This window comes from Podarcis gaigeae, assembly GCF_964106915.1.
Source record: "Podarcis gaigeae genome assembly, chromosome: 2".
In the NCBI taxonomy this organism is placed as follows: Eukaryota; Metazoa; Chordata; class Lepidosauria; order Squamata; family Lacertidae; genus Podarcis; species Podarcis gaigeae.
The window spans coordinates 39,757,601-39,776,880 of NC_139679.1; the positions used below are offsets into that span (position 1 = coordinate 39,757,601).

At 39.8% G+C, this 19,280-nt stretch overlaps 1 protein-coding gene across 12 annotated transcripts in view; it reads left to right on the forward strand.

Moving 5' to 3' along the window:
* MAP2K4 (mitogen-activated protein kinase kinase 4) overlaps positions 1-19,280 on the forward strand; it is a 47,775-nt gene that overhangs the window by 2,174 nt on the left and 26,321 nt on the right. For 4 of the 12 annotated variants that reach the window (XM_083725867.1, XM_083725872.1, XM_083725874.1 and 1 more), the window contains exons 2-4: positions 7,765-7,797; positions 15,512-15,535; positions 16,512-16,611. In XM_083725867.1, the coding sequence (XP_083581993.1) occupies positions 7,765-7,797; positions 15,512-15,535; positions 16,512-16,611 (157 nt within the window). The remainder of the gene's footprint in view (positions 1-7,764; positions 7,798-15,511; positions 15,536-16,511; positions 16,612-19,280) is intronic. The other 8 variants (XM_083725871.1, XM_083725873.1, XM_083725868.1 and 5 more) reach the window with 3 other exon arrangements.

Sequence of the window (19,280 nt, forward strand, 5' to 3'; positions counted from 1 at the left end):
ACTCAACACTGTTTTCCTAACAACTCCATTTAATACATAGAAACTAAAATTAGTGGTGTATCCGGTGAAATGAGTATAGGATTAGGTTTGTACTGTTGAAATAATGAATGGTGCTGTGAGACCAGTGTTTTAACACTTCATAATCAATTCTCTCCTCCCACAAATGTGTATGATCACTCACTGCAGTATCTTGGGACACGGTGTTGTCAGGATTGGTATACAGCTTTCGAACCAGCTAACCTGGAAAGCCTGTTATGCCCTGCAGTGTACAGGATTTTGGACATAACTGATAGCAATTGAAGGGAATCTCTAGTAGGAGGACTGTGAAAGACATCTGGAGAGCTGCTGCCAGTCAAAGTAGACAATACAGAGTTTTAGGGACTGGTGGCCTGACTCAGTACAAGGCATCATCACCTGCTCATTATATGCTAGGAAGCTGCCCTTGCCACTTTTCAGCACCAGCCTATGTACATGCAGCAAAATGCTCATGTTCGCAATTGTCAAATACCTGTATGTTGTTTGCCTTCTATTTCATGTATAGAAGTGCTTCCCACATAGGGATTTTGTTGTGTTTGAAGTATCCTTCATAGATACATACAAACACCAGAATAGTAAATGTTATTGAGCTTTACTGCTGAGTTGGCACTGGACACTAACCACCACCTTTTTTGGGGTGTGTGTGTGTGTGTGTGTGTGTGTGTGTGTGTGTGTTACAAAGTGTTCAAGGTCAGTATCTGAGAAGCTACATATATATTGTTATATATAACTGCAAAGCTATGTAGACTTCTCTCTTAAGCTGTATTAGATGGAGGAAAGTACAAGTATAGGGAGGTGTTTGTTTTTTATTTACACTCCAAATGCTCTTGATTAGGTAATTATATGAGAGGTAGATTGTTCATTGTACAACTCTGATGGTACTGTAAGCATCTCACAGTTTTGTTGCAATATATTATTTTTTGTTTAGCACCTGGAAGTGCAGTACCACACTCACTGAGTTTCTGTGGGTAACAAGAAAAATGTTTGCCAGATGCTACTAACATGTTTGGCCTAATACTTGGTTAGATCCTCAAGCTATTAGATCCTTAGTAGCTCTTGTAGCAAGACACTCCCCTTATTGGGCTGTTTCTTGTTTGCTTAGTGTTTTAGTTTGGGATCTCAAGAGTGTTGATTGGTATATAGCAGGCTATTTTGCTTTTTCCTTTCCTTTTGTTTTTAGGCCGTTAACTACTCCTAGTATTATTCCCAGGTAACATTCTGTGTTAACATGGGAAGGATAGGAACACACTCCATACTCTTGTAGTAGAAATGGTACTATGGGCACCTAGGAGTTAACTCTCAATAATACCCATGCATTTGGGTGCTCAAGTAAACCAGTATGCTATGATATTTGAATTTTGATTACTCACCTGGGTAGTCTTGCGGTAAACGAGTGTTTGTTCCTCTGCATATTGGAAAACAGCCCACATTGAAAGGCAGGCTGGTTCCCACATTATGGTGTTAAGTAAGGGAAATGGCTTTCGAACCACTCTTTTGCCTAAAATATGCAGGATATCTATTTTTAACCCTTAACTTTGGTTGTTGCAAAGTAAAAGTTTATTGCAAGGGTTTGCTGAACCACTCTGTGAACGCCACCTGTACTTGTGTCTTTCTAATGAGTAGGCACATTTGAATCAAAGTGAGTGATCACAGAAATATGTTACAGGTGTACATTAATTACTTAATGTAAAATCACAGTGTGGGAGATGACCTTTAGTCTTGTATAGAACCAGTTCTCTTTACTAGGCTGCAGACTGCCCAGATGTGCTTCTCTTTGAAGGCAAAAAACAGTTGGTTTTCTTCTATCCTGCCTTTCTGTCTGCTTTCAGTGTTAGAAATGTAAGTATTCATTCCTGGCAAGAAATTTACCTGGTGATTTTATTGAAACTCATCACCTAATTCGTTCAAAGGCTATGATGAATGAAAACTAGGAAATTTTCATTATTAAATCAGTATGGAAGAATCTTGTATTTGTAATTCAGTCCAGTGTATCTCTCCTCACTGAGATCTACTGAGTCCAGGTGATGTGCATAGGACTGCAGCCTAAATCATTGGTCTGAGTCAGCTTCATTTCTGTGCACTTGTTCTGTAAAAAAAAAAGCTGTGTTCTCATTGCTGGTTATATAACCATCTAAAAATTGTTGATTTTGAATTGAATTGAAAGTGCCTACGCTAAATTTTAAAAAACAGACATGTAGGGCCATAGTACTGTACATCATAATCTTTTCAGGTTCTCCTTGTGCTTGTTTACTGAATTAAGAAATCCTAAACAACTCCTTTTTACTCAAAACTTGTATCAAACTGCATTAGAAGCAGGGCTTTTTTTCCAGCCAGAACTCCCCTGAACTCCGTTCCGGCACCTCTCAGGTGGGTGCCATTGCTATTATAAGAGAACAAGGGAGGCGTTCATGGTGAGTTCCAGCACTTCTTTTTCTCGAAAAATAGCACTGATTAGAAGTGTGAGCGCAAGCAGAATTTGAGGAGTTGTATTGGATACATAAGCTTGTGAAAAACCTATGGTTCTCTTTTCAACAAGGTATTAATAGACCAGTGGGCCTGTTTAGACGCCAGTTCATGCGTTGATACAGCAGTAAATAACGTGTAGCTCTCATGCACACAAGAGCTTCCTCATTTACCTGTGGCAGGGTGGCATCCCATTACATGCAAGGAGCTACCCATCACTAAGAGCTCCATATGAGCATTGGAGGTCCTGTGAGTCTTTAGATCAGAGCAGTGAATTATAATTAAACGTCAGAAACAGTCCTGTAGCTCTTTCATGCTGTGGAGTTGAGTTTGGTATTTCTCCTTCCCAAGATTTATTTGGATGGTAAGTGACATACTACATCAGTATCTGGTTCAGTTCACTCATACCATTTCCCCTGTGTCATTTCCCACAACATAGGTTTTTGTTGCATAAATGTAGTATAAGTGCCAGCATAGGAAGATTTCAGTCAAGAGCTCAAGTGGATGTTCTCCTCATGCAGGAAAAGTGGACCAGTGTTACCAGCTAAAAGCATGTGAAGAGTGCATTAGCCTCTTCTTGGAGTGAACTGTTGGATATTGATTGATTTTGACCCTATTTCTGTTCTGAATGAAATACTTTGTTATACCACTATAATGCTTCACTTGGAAAATGTTTTTGTGCATTCCAAGAATTTAGTGCTCGGAAAGACAATTCAATACTAGGTGTGTGTCGTCGTCCCCCCCCCATGACTCCATGGCTTGATTCTCATCCACAGTCTTATCAAGGGTACTTGAGATATATAATATTATATATTCCAGAAAGTCCCAACTGATTGAATGGGTGGCAAAATGGCAAATGCAGTTCAGTGTAAACAAGTGTAAAGTGCTGCATGTCACGACGACAAATATTAATATTAAACACATGTTCCCGGAGTCTGAGAACAGGACAGAGGCCTTGGGGTCGTAGTGGATAGCTCAGTGATAATACAAAATCTGTGGTGTGACTGCATTTGGAATACTGTGTACAGTTCTGGATGCCTCACCCCTGAAAGAATCTTGTAGAATTGGAAAAGATTCAGAAAAGAGCAACCAAAGCAATCAAGGGGATCAAGTAATTCCACTATGAGAAAAGCTTGTCATGTTTGGGACTTTTTTGTTTAGAGAAAAGGCGAGTAAGAGTTGACATTATAGAAGTTTATAAAATTAGCATGACTTGAAGAAAGTGGGAGTATCTCTCCCTCTCTTAAAACGTTAGAACTTGTGCACATCCAGTGAAGCTGTATGTTGGAAGAATCAGGACGAATAGCAGAAAATACTTCTTAATGCAGCACCTAGTTAAACTAAGGAACTCACTAAACTAAGGAGGTAGTGATGGCCACTGACTTGGATGGCTTTAAAAAAGGATTGGACATAAGGCATATATGGCAACTAGCTATGATGGCTCCATAGTTGGAGGCAGTAATGCACCTGAATACCAGTTGCAGGAAACCATGAGGTGGTGTTGAATGCTCTTCTGCTTGGCTCCTGCTTGTGAATTTCGTTTGGCATCTGGTTGGGCATACTGTGTGACTAGGATGCCGGACTAGATGGGTCATTTTTCTGCTCCAGCAGGCTTTTCTTATGTTCTTAAATCTGCACGGGATTATAATTTGTAGGCAGGTTTTTCTGAAAGGCTCAGAATCATAACATGTTTCTAGACCTCACGCTTTTAGAAAATCTTGGAAACATGTAGGCATACCAGTTAAAGACTTGGAAAAACCTTGTAATGAATTGGATGTTGTATTGGTTCCCATTGGTTAATGAATACACCCTCTTTGTTCTTGGACCATGCCATTTAATACCTATCTTTTTGCTACTATGTTTTTGTTTGTTGCTTGCTTCTGATGTTCCTTGTGCCCTCTATATTTACATCTGACAACTTTATTTCTTCATTTTAGGCCAAAACAAGTTTCTTCAGCCCATCCATATTTTGAAGTTAACATAAAATAAAAATAATAAGACAGTTGCTCTCTATAATCTGTGTTTAGAATTCAGATGTGTCCTGTCCCAGAGGAAACTAGTTAGCAGAAACAAGCCTTGCTCCCTTTACAGCCAAAAAGTTATTGATTGTAATAACAGAATGGAACATTCTGAAAGGATGTCAGCTACTTTACCAAGACCATCTTGGTTACTTTCCTATTGTCCTTTGCTTTTTAGCTGATTTGGCTGGCTTTTTTCTTTCTTGCCTGAGGCTCTTGCTGAGCTTAAGTACCATATCTTCTGGATTTGTTCATTCATGGTCCTTTTCTCTGACTCGAGAAAAGGTGGCCAAACTTTAGAAAGTGTAGCTTTCAGAGCTGGATAGCAAATTATGTCAAATGTTGAGCTGTATGAGTAGGCTCAATATGCTTCCAAGCTGTTGTCAAATGCCAGAGTAGATTCTTTCCTTTTGATTTGCATATGATTCCAAATCCCTTGTTTTCAACTTGCAACTGAATATTTGCATAGACTTGTTTTGGCTTCTTTCTTGGGCTAGTTATGGAAACTCAATCAGAATCAGCAACCAATTTTTTCAAAACAACTTTTTAAACTAAGTAAATTTTACTTCAGAATATCTGGAGATTTTATCTGTTCCTGCATCTTATCAGAAAGGAACAAGTATGTTAGCCCTCTGTCCTAGAGTTTTCATTATTATTTTTTCCAGATTGCGTGTACACAGTAACAGACATTGCTTGTACTTTTCAGTCAAATATCTAGGGGTGTTACTTTTTTACTCCTATTCTTGGACAAGATGGTCATTATTCTGGTTCATGTGTAAAAGCATTGAATTTGGTGCAAATTTTCCTTCAGCTGGGCTGTGGTATTTGATAGAAAAGCTACTCAAACCTTTTGGCAATGTCCAGTGAAGTTTTCACTAGCTCAGGGATTTCTGCTAGTGAAACAGAACTTATCCGTCTTCTCCCTGTGTGCCCCTCCCTGCAATCTCCCCAAATCCTCTTTGCAGGGTTGGGAGAATCCTCAGAACACATTAAGGGTGCAAAAGGGTGGGGATATTGGGGGAGAAGAGGGAGGGGAAGTTCCACTTTGCAGCCAGAAGTCCTTGCACTAGCAAAAGTACTTGATTAGATTCTGCTCTTTATTTCCAAATACGTTTGTGAGGTTCTCTACTCAAAGAGTAGAGTAGGTGGCATTTGTGTCTGTCTTTTTCTTTCTAGTTTCCAAGATGAGCTGTATATGAATCTTACCATAAAAGAGAAAGGAAATACCGTATTTTTCTGTGTATAAGATGCCCCCATGTATAAGACTATTTTGGGGGACTCCAAATTAAGAAAACACCCCTCAGCACTACCTGTGTATAAGACGAGCCCCAATTTTAAACCTGATTTTTTTGGTAAAAACAACCTAGTCTTATACACAGAAAAATACGGTATACTTGCAGAAAAACACCCAGTTTAGACAGACAAAGCTGATACTGTGTTAGAAGCTATCAGCAATGCCTTAATAAAATGTTCTCTGCTTATATCATACCAGATAGTTACTTCTTATCTTGGACAGAATGGCAGCATTCACACATCAGGACCCATAGTTAACAAACCATAGTTTACCTTGAACACACAGATGGTTCCCACTTAGCGCCTCCCCTTGCCTCTGGCAGCAGTTAACCACAAACCCTCGCTTAGTATAGCATCTGAATCTGGGGTTGTGGTTTGTTTAAGTCCAAACAAACTATGATGTGAAGCCAAGATTTGTTCTTGGCTTCCTGGCCATGGTTTGCCTAAGTGAAACAAACCACAGCTCCCAGTTCAGACAAAATACTAATGCAGGGATTGCAGCTTGTTGCTCCTGCTCGCCATAGGAGACGAGCACAGTGAAAGCAGTCTCTGTGTTCACAATAAACTATAGTTAATGTGCAAATTGGGCCATTACGTGTCAGATAGTAATGGAATATAGGTTGGCCAATCAGTATAAGTGATGACATTCTAAATGAAAGCTCCATGATTAAAGGCAAGTTTTATCTGATTTCTTGGGGGGGGGGGGGTTGAAACAGAGTGTGGTTATTACATTCATGTCTTGCCTGTGACTTTCCTAAGGTGTCTTGTTGCCCCCTACTAGAGACAGAATGCTGAACTAGGTACATCACTGGTTTGTTGCAGCAAGGTCATTATGTTGTACTCAATGATTATGGCTGAGCATAGAAGACTGCCATTTTCACCATTCACATTTATATACCTGTGAATTTTCACAAGTGCAGCTAGTATAAACCTATCCTCTCAGTTGACCATTAACAACAGCTAATTGTGTATTGAAAGAAAGAAATGAATGCAGAGGGTCAAGTGCCCTATAGTTTCATGGATTACTATGCAGGCCTCAACAAGTCACTGTTTTCTCAGTTCCACTTCTGCAAGTGGCAATATATATATACTAGCATGTTACATTTAAAAAGTCATATGTGACTTCCAGTGTTTTGTGAATGCATTATCCACAATTTTGGGGCAAACATGAATCTTCATATTGGGCACAAAATGTAGCAACCTGAATTTCTCATGTCTTATTTAAAAATAGGATTATTATTTATGTTCAGAGAATGATTAAGAGAAACCTCAGAAACCAGAGAACGACTCACTCAACAGGATTTTCAGTGGGGAGGGATTGAAGTATTAGTACCTTGGATATGTGCTTACTCCTCCTTACAACTAGCAAAAGTGACATAAATTATGCAAAAAAGTAAAGTAGGCAAATTGGGTTTATCTGCATTATTTAGACAAGCTGGAGAAACAACATCTGTCTGTTTCTTAAACTAAGTCAGATATAATTCTGCGGTGAATGGTGAAAACAGACAGTAATACTTGCACATGTACAGTATACCCAGAAATACAAATCTAATATTGGGAAGCCTTCATGATTCGTGTACTTATTTAACTTCGGAAAGTACATGTGGGAAACTTCCTAGCAAAATCACCATTTGTTCTTAACATTTTGTTTAAAGTTAATAACAAACTAATACTTAACCTCTGTAGCTGACCTGATCTGGACAGCCACCTGCTGATGCTTTACTGATGTTTTGGACAGTACTGTATAGTACAACTTTGACTTTTCCAAAAGGTATTAGATATTGACAAGAAAACAGGTTATTGGAGTACTGTCTTTGCAACTCAGGCAGTGATTTAACCTTTTACTTGGTGTTTGAGGGTGGTTTTTTTAAATGAACATGAAATGTGATTTTTAAAGGTTGTGCAAATATCTATTTTCCAGAAAATGAACTAGAACTTATCTTTTTTGCTTTAGGCTTTCAGATAAACTTCTGTGAAAAAGCACAAAGTAAGCTACATGTTTTATAGTATTCTGCTATTTTATTTTACTTTATTTTTATATCATTCTTGGTACTGGGAATGTGTCCACTGTTGATCTAACTAACCAGCCATGCATTAATACATGGGCAGAGCTTCCATTTTTCATCTTGCTACCCAAATCTAATTCTGTTGTTCTGTCAATAATTCTTTAGTATCTCTTATACTTCTTGGATAGTAAACTAGAGGTCGCATAGATAGTTGCTCCTAAATTGTAATGAATGAAAGATTTAAGACTTTTATAAAATGAAGTGGAAATATAGATATTTGGGGTTTAATGGTGTCTAACCACTTAGTGAAAAAGTAATCACAGGAACTGAGAGGATTATTTCAGTAGGGGCCCAAGTCACCTTCTTGTTTCTGCTCTTGTTTTAAAGTTTGGCATGAACTGCTTTGCATTGCCCTTGGTGGCGTGACACAGTAAACCCAACAATGGTTCGCATTCACTTTGCTCCAAACCAGTCAGTTTAGTATAGCAGTGATGCCAAAGTTTGGCTTAACAGGTCATCTGAAGGTGGGATTGTGCTTAAACTCTACGCTCCTTAACTGTGATGTAGTCAAGAGCAAACCTTGGCTACAGACCATGATTAAGGAGGAGATAACTTAACCATAGATCAGTGTGTGGGTGATACACTAAGCCAACCTTGGCTTCATTGTTGTGCTTAGCTAAAATAATCGGGGATGATCAAAGGGGTTGCGTTCTCCCTGGGAGCTAGCATGTTTGTGGTAAGTCATGGTTTGGCTTAGTGTTACATGGGAATGCGACAACTGTCAAGCCATCAATCCAGTAGTGTAATGTCTAATCTGATTGGCACTGGCTCTCCCAAGATCTCATGGAACAGTCTTTCCCACTGCTACCTGAGATCATTTGAGTGGAGATGCCGAGCTTCTAACTTTCATCATGCAAAGCTTGTCCTCTGCGACTGAATCAAGGTATTTTACTATGGGGTCTGGTTGTAATTTAAATGACCCAGTAGTGCTCTCTGTGTACCTTTGGAATGATAACTTTTGAAAACATGACCGGATACATCATTTTGAAACTGACGTCTCTATAAAAGTCAGGAAAAATTGTCAGTCACTACCATCCCATGTTTGGATGATTAATGGAAGCTCTGCACAATTAATTTTTTCATTGTTTCATTCTCTTATGGCATTCATTTTTTTTAAATTGCAATGTTCATTATATCGTTATGATTGCCTGCCATGCTTTAGTGGGAACTTTATTGGAGAAAAAAAAACAGCACTGCTAGCATTCCCCCCTGCCCCTTCTACTGGGTACACCTTGTATAGTTAAACACATCCGTCTTGCATTCAGGCTGCATATATTTTTCATTTTTATTTGAAGCTAATGGATATGCATATTTAATTTTGAAATGTTGAAATGCTTGTAAGATGACTATTGATGCTTAGTGATTTGCTGCCTAAGGGTTCTAAAGATGATCCCTAGTAGGAGGATGGTAATCAAGAAATGCAAAACAGTTTGTGCCCCAAATATCGCCACCAGCCATCTAGACGATCAGAAATGTAGTTTGCCTCCTATTCCGGTTCCCCTGGGAAATGCTATTTTGTAGTCAGTTTGTAATGCATTTTGGCAGCACTGTGAAGGTATATACCTAGAAAGGAGGAAACGACGACAAAGTAAACTGAAAAAAATCAAGCAGTTTCTGAGATACCTTGCATGGTGCTTTGGCGCCTTGTATTTTCCTGTCACAATGAAACATCTGTTGTTGTGTAGAATGCTGTTTTATTTTCTTGCGCCTCTTGCAGATAGTGCTGTCCCCATGGATTAGGAAGTGCTAGTTCTTAAAAGTGAGGGCCATAACAAAAATGAAGGTAATTTTTCAAACAAACAAATAGGAGCTGTGGGGGCTTCCAGATCAGGTCCATGGGGGCGAAGGGGAACTGTCTCTGCTGCGGCCCTGATCTAGATAAGAGGCCCCATAGCTACTACAGGTAACCACAGGAGGATGGGACCCAGGTTCAAACTAGGGCAGGGGTAGGCAACCTAAGGTCCGGGGCCCGGATGCGGCCCATTCGCCTTCTCAATCCGGCCCGCGGATGGTCCAGGAATCAGTGTGTTTTTACATGAGTAGAATGTGTTCTTTTATTTAAAATGCATCTCTGGGTTATTTGTGGGGCATAGGAATTCGTTCATCCCCCCCTCCCAAAAAAATATATAGTCCAGCCCACCACATGGTCTGAGGGACGGTGGACTGGCCCACTGCTGAAAAAGGTTGCTGACCCCTGCACTAGGGTTAAAGATTCCCTTCTCCTTCCTGTAGTTCCAGTCCAGTTTTCAGGAGTAGGAGTCTTAGTTCCTATTTACTATTTAAAAGTGAAATGAAAACCATCCTTTCTGTTTTGTCCCTGAGTTGTGGTCCCTCCAAGCAAGATGCTTGTGTAAAACAAGAGCTAATGCTTTAGCTTCCTTTTTCCTCTGGCTTCTTATGCTCTACCTATTGCTTAAATCTTTTGTCTTATGACTTCATTCTACAGTCACCACTTCGTGCCATTAAGGACTCCTTGTTTTTTTCGGGGGGGGGGGGAAGCAGATGGCTTCTTAAAAGATTAATGAAGTTGTCTATAGCAGTATATTTCTAGCAGAAATAATAAATGGGGACTGAGTAACTTGGGCAGCTGTGAAGGTCACATCAGAAAAAGTAGCATAAGTAGGTAGACCACAGATTATTTGCATATTTTTATTCATAATGAGCAAAGCTTATAAAATTTGCATAAACCTCGTGGCCGTCAAGTCATAGTTCTTGGACATTTCAAAACTCTCTATGCCTCTGTTAATGCAATTTGCAGGCACTCCCTTCCTAAATACCTTTAATTAGAAATCAGTTCAAGTGATTTAAGTGGAACATCATTTCATGTAAGTATGCTTTAGGGAACAGTTCTAAAACTGGTGATATTTGTAATAATTCTGGAGGTGGCTAACAATTGACAGTGGTTTTAATCTTAAGGCTTAGAAATATGGTCTTTCCTTGCAAACAAATATTCCCTGTGGAAACAAATATTATCCTGGTTATTTGTATTTTATGCAGCTTTTTATATCTTAAAACTAACTACCGTATTTTTCGTCCCATAAGACGCTCCGTCCCATAGGACGCACCTACTTTTTTGGGGGGGAAATAAAGGAATTTCCCCCCCCCTTTATCTCCCCCCCAAAACCAGGTTGGGGAACAGTGGGATGGCGGCGCTGCGCCTCCCCGCTGTCCTCCGAGCTTGTGGGGCTGGCCGATGTCTGCCCGGCGCGAGGGGCGCTCTGCTTCAGGGCTACTCATGCGCCAGGCGGCAGGCTGCGGACACCTGCATGAAGCACGGGGCGTCCTCCGGAGGGCGCCTCGTGCTCCGCGCTGCAGGCTGCCGCCTGCAAGCCGTGCGCGCCCGGGGGATCTCCCCCCTCCCCGGGTGTGCAAGGCTTGCGGATAGTTTCCTGGAGCCTGGAGAGCGAGAGGTGTTGGTGCGCACTGACGCCTCTCGCTCTCCAGGCTTCAGCGAAAGCCTGCATTCACCCCATAGGACGCACACACATTTCCCCTTCATTTTTGGAGGGGGAAAAGTGTGTCCTACATGGCGAAAAATACGGTACATTAAAGAGTTTTGAATCCCCAGAAGATCAGAATTGCGACACAATCTCTCAAATCAAGAGATAGTATTAAATTGCCCCAGTTTTTTTGGGGGGGAATGAAAGAAATGGAAAGCTGTGAATGGGGCAGGATGATCAGTGATTTCCTATGCAATGGAGGGTATGCTGGTGGTTCACTGGAGGAAGCATTTAGAAGCAGTCCTGCCCTAACCACTCTCATTTCTTTTCTTTGTGGACAGTATTCAACTAAATCTTGTGCTAGCACAAGGGGATTTCACCTTGTTTCTTTCCCCCACATGCACCCCATGCCATCCCAAAATCCCTGAAGGATAGAGAAGAAGCCCCAGAACAGATTTAGAGGGCATGCAAGCGGAAGATGGGGAGAACATTTCATTGCACAGGGTGAAATCCTTGTGCTGACCTTAGCACTATGCTTCACTTGAGCTCCACCTTAGCACTATGTTGAATACAACTCAACACCTGCTAGATCAGTCAAGAACATAGCTCCCATTCCTGCAATCTTAAAAAATGTTATCCTAACCAGAGAGATTATCCCAGTTTTTTCCCATAACTAGTTTTGGCAGGAGGGTTACTTTCCATTCTCCCTAAACGTGTCAAAATTATTAACCCAAACTTTCCATCCATTCTTCTTTCTGTAGTAGTTCTTTTCAAATGAGTTTCTAAAGAAGCAAACCTCTTCTTAATCTGGCAAGTCCCTGGTTCACACATGATCTATAATGATGGTAGTGTCCTGGCTGGGTTTTTAAAAAACCTTTCTCCTGTCTACACACTTAAGTCTTCATGCAGCGAGAAGGTGACTAGCTACAGAATTCTGGCAAACTCAAGAGAATCAGTGACTGATGAGTGCCATCTCCACTAAGGAGGAGTTGTTAGCAATTGGTTGCAAGAAGTATTTGGGGAGAGTACTACCAGAAATAACACACACAGAAGCCCTAGCAAATGGTACAATTAAGGCAATGTGAACACATGATGTGGACAATGCAGATGAGTGCACTAGCTCTGAAGTTACTTGTTCTTTCCAGGCTTCTGAAATGTGCATGTGTCTGCATATAAACAACCTTCTACACTTTATACATTTGCCTTCCATTTGCTGTAAGATGACTGAAACAGTGGTGAAGGGAAGGGGTGGAGCAAGTAGTGCTAGAATGCTCATCCTACTGCCCTCCCTATTATTCTTAAATTGACCAGACTTTAAAATATACTTTGGACTAGAGAAGTATTTTCTTCAGTTCCAAAGTAGTAACGAGAGAAGAGCTAGAAGTTAAAATGTGAGACATAGGGACAAGACCTGGAAGGTGGGGATGGTTCTGTACATCCATCACAAATTAAGGAAGAAGCTTGTCCTTTTTCATACTCCATTCTGTCCTTTCCCCTTTTTTGGAATCTCAAAAGGCAGACCAGGGCAGTGCTACTCAAAGTGGTGGCCCATGGATTTGTGCTCGTCTGCAAACCATCAGCTGCTGGTCCACAACAACTCCACCACAGCCCAAGCTGGGAGGGATGTTTCAGGGACCAAATATGGTACCAGTTCCTGGCACATCAGTGGGGTGGGAGTTGCTGGTCCACCACATCAAACAGTTTGAGAAACACTGGACTAGGGAATGCTTTCAGGACAGCTATTTTTCTGCTGTCTGAATACTTGGCTTTCAATACTACTCATGAAACAAATCATCAGAGCTTGTGAAGAATTTCTGTAAAGGGGAACAGTATAGTCTGGCATTAAATTTAATATAGAGATAGTGTTCTTCATTGTGCCTTTTGGTTGAAGATCTTTAGGTTATACTACTGATATTTATTCCCAGCTCATCCATAACCAGGACAGCTACATGTACTATTTTTGTTAATCAATACGAGATTCTCTTAGCAAAATTCTTACACTGTGGTTTAAAAGAGGTCCTTCCTTCTCCTGCATAGCAAAGTGTTTTATTGAACTATGTGCTGCTTCAAAACCCAACCCTCTAGAGTAGATTTTCTGGGGGAACGAAGGAAGGCTTGAATAAAATCACACGTCTCTTCTGCCTACTGGAGAATCCTCTGAGAAGAGCTACACACATAGGATCTCTGGATTCAAGCTCTTTCTTAGATCTATAATGCCTTATTTGTCTTTGTCATCACTAACCCCCATTTTGCACCACTGAAAACATTAATTCTTGGGAAGCACAAAAGGAATTGTCTGCTTAGCCCTAGAGTTGCCCTCCAAAGGGGCCAGGCAGCAGAATGTATTGATGTCCAAGTGGCATCCTTCTAAATTATTGGTCCTAAAGCAAAATTCTAAACAGAAAATGTGGGAATAAATATGCACAGAAGACAGGTATGAATATGGGTTGGTTGTGCACAGCATTCTTTCTAGTCTCTTGGCTGGACTTTTTATTGATTTAATACCACTAATCTCCATGTCTGCTGTTGGGAGGAGCAGAGATCAGTATGTAAATCAGTGCAGTTCCCATGTTGAATGTGAATATTGAGTACGTGTACTGCATCCAACAACCAGTACCCTACAACAAGGCCTTATTCTTCAAATGTGACCATTTTTGTTTGTTTGTTTCTCCCAATTTTTCCTGGAACAGAATACAATGATGGCATTCGTGTACCAGGTTCTGGTCTTGTAACAGCATCATTGTAGTTTCTGGGGAAGACAGAAAAGGCAACCCTGACCTGCAATAATGTTATCTGTGCACCAACCTGGTGCATAATGTGTGTGTACAGAATCAAGGAACTGAACCCAATGTTTATTTCATATGTACTGCTTAAATCTGTAGACACAGGCCAAGTCACAAAAATCAGACTTTTAATAAAATAGGTATGGAGGTTTTTTGAGTGGATTTTTTTTAAAAGTAGAAGTGTTTTCTGTTCCAGGCATATCTAGAATTGCATTCAATTAGATAGGCTTCCCAGCTTTTCGGAATTAATAGCCCAATGTTGCAGGTGTATATGAGTTAATCCTCTTGTTCTTGCAGCATCAGAAATAGAGTCACTTGGGAGGTATGAGGCTCTGGTGGTGTCACACAACAGTGTGATGTCAACGAAAGCTAGCAGAAATTACCTAACTAGTTTTAGTGTCATATATCCATAGACTTGGGTTTATTAATTGGGTCTTGTGGGGTTCCTGTGATTTGGGCCTTTCTGGTATTATGTGAACCACTAAGTTGCTGATACCATCTTTCCTGTTAGCATGCAGAAAGCGGTGAGGAAGATGCACTCCTGCAGTTGCTTTTAATCTACTGTTTAGATATGTCAGTGTAGAGTGGTATGATTGAGGCTTTGTGGTAAGCCATATGCCTTGAGCTTGTGCAAATGAAAAGTTTGAATTAGCTGCTATATATGTGCGTATGCATGTGTGTATGAAAGAACATGAGGGTAACAGAAGAGCAATACAGCAAAAACAACGAGGTTAAAATGCATGCCATGTTGGTTTAGTTGAATTTCTTGCTTACGTTAGCTACTGAGATGCAGGGCCCAGGTGCTTAAGACCATACTGTACAATCCTATACATGTTGACTCAGAAGTAATTCCCATTGAGTTCCGTAGGGTTTACTCCCAGGTAAGTGGTTATGGGATTGTAGGCTAAATCTAGCAGGCAGTTTTCTGAAGTGTCCAGTTGATTACTCTCTTGGAAATAAATCCCATCAATTCACTTCCTTGTTAAAGTGTGTTTGTATTAAAGTGTCATATGCCAATCATTCCTATGCATTGCAAGGAGGTTGAACTAGATGATCCTCGTGGGTCACCCTGCAGTTCTATAATTCTATGATTGAATAACAGAAATGTTCATAAGCTGTTTTTAAAAACCTAGGTCAGTTCATCCCTTTGCTAACAAAGGAAGTACATTATTTTTAGAAATACTCAAATTTTGCATCAGAATTTTAATTCTGTTATTGAGTTAGGCAATTTAAATTCTTTTCCTCAATGTGTTAAAATAGATCAAGTTTAATCCAGACATTATTTCCATAACCTGTCTGTCTGCACAAAACATTTATTATTGAAGTTTGCTAAGTGGAATCTGTGCTATGGTGCCTCATTAATCTCCTTTACTTCTTCTCAAACTGGGGCTTCCTGCTTCCTTGACATGAAGACTGTTGCTGTGAGGAGATAGGAGGTATGAAAAACCAGACAGTCAGTAAACATGGGGTGTTCTCGGCACACTTCATTGCAGAATACATGGTAGTAAAATGTTTGATAGGCTCAACTTTAAGTTCAACTGCAGCTTTAACTTGCCACTTGTTATAGTTGTGAGATACAGCAATGTATTTATGCTTAGGAAACTTACACACATTTATAGATGCTATATGTATTAGTATGCCAGCAGATTCTTCTTCTTTTTAAGCGAGGAGTTCCCCATTGCCCATTGGCTACAAAAAAAGCACATGTACCTAATTTTATCTGCATGTCCTTACTCTCCTGCATTCACACATTTGGGCTCACAGATACATGTGCATATGCTAGCATACTCCTATATGCGCACTGATCTACACATTCTTTCTCATGCCCAGAATGTTTTCTCAGTTGCATGCAGACCTGCACATCTCCCTTCAGTAGGCAACAGTATGGGCTTGTTTTTGCTAGTTACTTTTGCTGGATTTTGTGACCCAGCTACATCACGTAGTGGTAATTCAAGCTACAGTCAAGGCTGTGTTCCTGCCCATTTTTATTGAACCGTGTACACATCCTATGCATGTTAGTGCTTCAGAATAATGAGGTGATATATTTTGACCCTTGACCTAGCAATATTATCAAAAATATGAATACATGGGAAATATTTTGCGGCTAGCCACCAGCATTAAAGGAAGGGGTTTTAGTATAATTGTAAAAACAAGGGCATTTGTAGACCAAAGAAGCTGTTTGTCAGATTCAGACTTACTCAGTAGCTCAATTTGGTGTTAAGTTCAGAAGCCCTGTCCAATGACTAATCTATTGATATTGCAATATTAAATGACATTGTTTATGTGAAATGTTTCATGTAGGGAAGAATATGTTACATTTTTTGGTTCTGGTTTATTTTGGATGCTTTCAATACAGTAATACATGTTCTCTTGCCGACAAGAGTGTTTTTTGTGTGTTTGTTTATCTCTCAGGTAAGCGCAGAGCACTGAAGTTGAATTTTGCAAACCCACCTTTCAAATCCACAGCGCGATTTACTTTGAACCCTGGAGTTCCTTTTCAGAATCCACACATGTGAGTATAAAGCCAGAAATTCCACCAGATGGAACCATTTTGAAGTAGGAAGATAAAGCACTTTCCTTTGTCACACAAATTTTGTAGGCAGTTCAGAAGTTAAAATTGTAGTCTGGACTGAGACGTAGGATGTTCTGTTTATGTAACATTTTCTCATGTATTTTTGGAACTTCAAATAAGCTGTTTTACCTAAAGGCTTAAAGCAAGACTACTCCTTTGAACTGTACCAAAAAAAAAGTCCTGTCATTTGCTGGCAAGTCATCTCCATATGGCAGAGGTAGCTTACCTGTAGTCCTCCAGATATTATTGGACTACAAATTCCCATCAGCCCTAATGAGCGTGACCAAATGTGGCCCCACGCTGCCAACCACAGTTTAGCCACTCCTGCCTTATGGTTAATCTCACTCACGGACTGCATAAACCTATGCCTGCTGCTTTTCAAGTTTGCAAAGTTTTTATTCCTGTATTTGTTTTTAAGATATTTGTGTGACACATCTTAGTTTTAAAATTGAGAGGATTCTTTTTTTTTAGAAATCTAAGAGGTGGTGAGAAGTTACTAGAACCATGTAAGTTTCCAAGAAAGGTGTTACAGACAGCCTTATATACAGATTCAGTGTAAAGTGGAGTATCCAACAATTGGTTGTTTAATGCAGCAGAATGTCTCTTGAAATACAAGCCTTGTGTCCTCAGATCCACCAATCTGGACTGATGGGTAACTTCTCAGGCTGTGCAGTCAGCATCTCCTTTATATTCTCTTGTGAGGTTTTTTAAGTCCGGCAGAGTAAAAATCCTCAGAGCTTTGTGCCTGTCATTCCTCCAGTTGCTTGTACTTCCTTTGGACAATTCTGCCATGTATGTGTGTCTGTATGTTGCGGCTTTGTTCATATAGCTCAGAGCTTTCTATTTCCTACGAATATATCCGTTTCATTTCCTTATTTAGAAACTCTTCCTTGTTTTGATTCTAAAGCTATCCAAGTAATTATAGATGGACTTTGGAAAAGTATTCCTGTTACTTATAAGGTCAGTTCTGAAAACCAGAACATGCAGATATTTCAGTAGACATTCTTCTAAGATGTCCAGTTTCTCATCCAAAAAGAAGAGAAGCAAGGTTCAGCCTGCAGAGTTCTGGCATCCAGCAGTACCACCATTTATAAAATACCATATTAATTTAAGGACTTAGGACTTACTCCCCATGTTAGAATATATAAGCTAGCTGGACACAATCTTTTCACAATAACGTCATAGGTGCTTTCTCTTTGTAGTGGTTCTGCACAACTTTTGTCTTTCAACTTTTTCTCTTTGATAGATTTCACCTTCATAAGACCTTTATTCTTAGTAAGTTAACTCATCACCTTCTAGTGACTTTCTTTAGTAGTCATATTTTTCATCCAGTGACTTTCTGAACAGGAATTTCTGTAGATAATAGCTGTTCTTGTCTGGCAGTTCTTCTTGCATCTAATAATAAAATCCCTAATTTCAGGCTCATCAGGCAGCTGGTGGTATTGCTTTGAACAAGACTATTTTGATAAAGTAGGTTGGACAAGGGGAGAAATAATTTTTTTCTGCAACAGCAAGCTTCCCAAATATTGTGTTAGGGTTTTTTCTAGACCACCCACTGTATAGATAAATATATCTTACATTTTACACTGAACATCATCAATAATCTGTTTTGAGAATAAACTTGTTATGTAGTCTGTGAAAGGAAGTCTGTTTCTATTATAAAATTTGTGTTGGGTAGTTCTTTTGAAATAGGAAAGGCTTGTTTTATCCATTTGTTCCCCTCACCTTTACAAACTCCTCATTTAGTATTTAGGCTGCAATCCTGTACCTGCTTACCTGGGAACAAGCCCCACTGAAGTCAGTGGGACTTACTTCTGAGTAGTCTTGTCTAGCATTGCACTTCGAGTGTTCAGTGGTTAATTTTTTATCATCTTATGTCTCAGATTTATGAAGGTTTTCTTAGGAGCTGGTATGTTAACAAGTAAGGATCATAACATTTTAAAAAATCTTAAATTCTTTTTGAAAATCTTTTGCTAATGTGGGTTTTTCTAATATGTCATTCTTCTTCCAGACACCTTTTCTTGTGTTGGATATTTACTTTGTTACATGGTATGGAAGTCCATATGTGCTGTGAATGAGGCAATTTGCTGTTATTGGATTAAATCTTGTTTTCCAGTCATTGTAGATAGTGCTTTGTTAGTTTGTTACTATTCTTTATTCTATGAGTTGGTTGTTATTCTTCATTCTGTATAAAAGAGCAGCCTAAACATAACTGTGTTGATTAGATTTTGGGGATGTAGTTTGTCATCCCATTCATCTAGATGGGTAATGCTGACATTTCAGAGAGGATAGTTTCTCCTGTGGAGGCTAGGCATTTGGGCTCAGTTTTGAAGGCTTTATCCTATTTTTCTAAACGATTGAAAATGTTGGACAATTTGCTTGATCTTTGTGTCCTTAAAGCTAATGGCAGTCATTGGTTATACTGCTCCTTACCCACATTTAATTGCCCCTTAGGCATACTTTGTTGGGTTCACAGGTTGTGTTCAGGGGCTTCAGTGATGGAATTTTCAGATAAGAAATTGCAGCTTTTATTACAGGCAGGTTGAGGAAAGGAATGTATCTTCTTTAAAGCTCTTCATTCCAAGATTTTCTCTGTCCAGAATTCAACT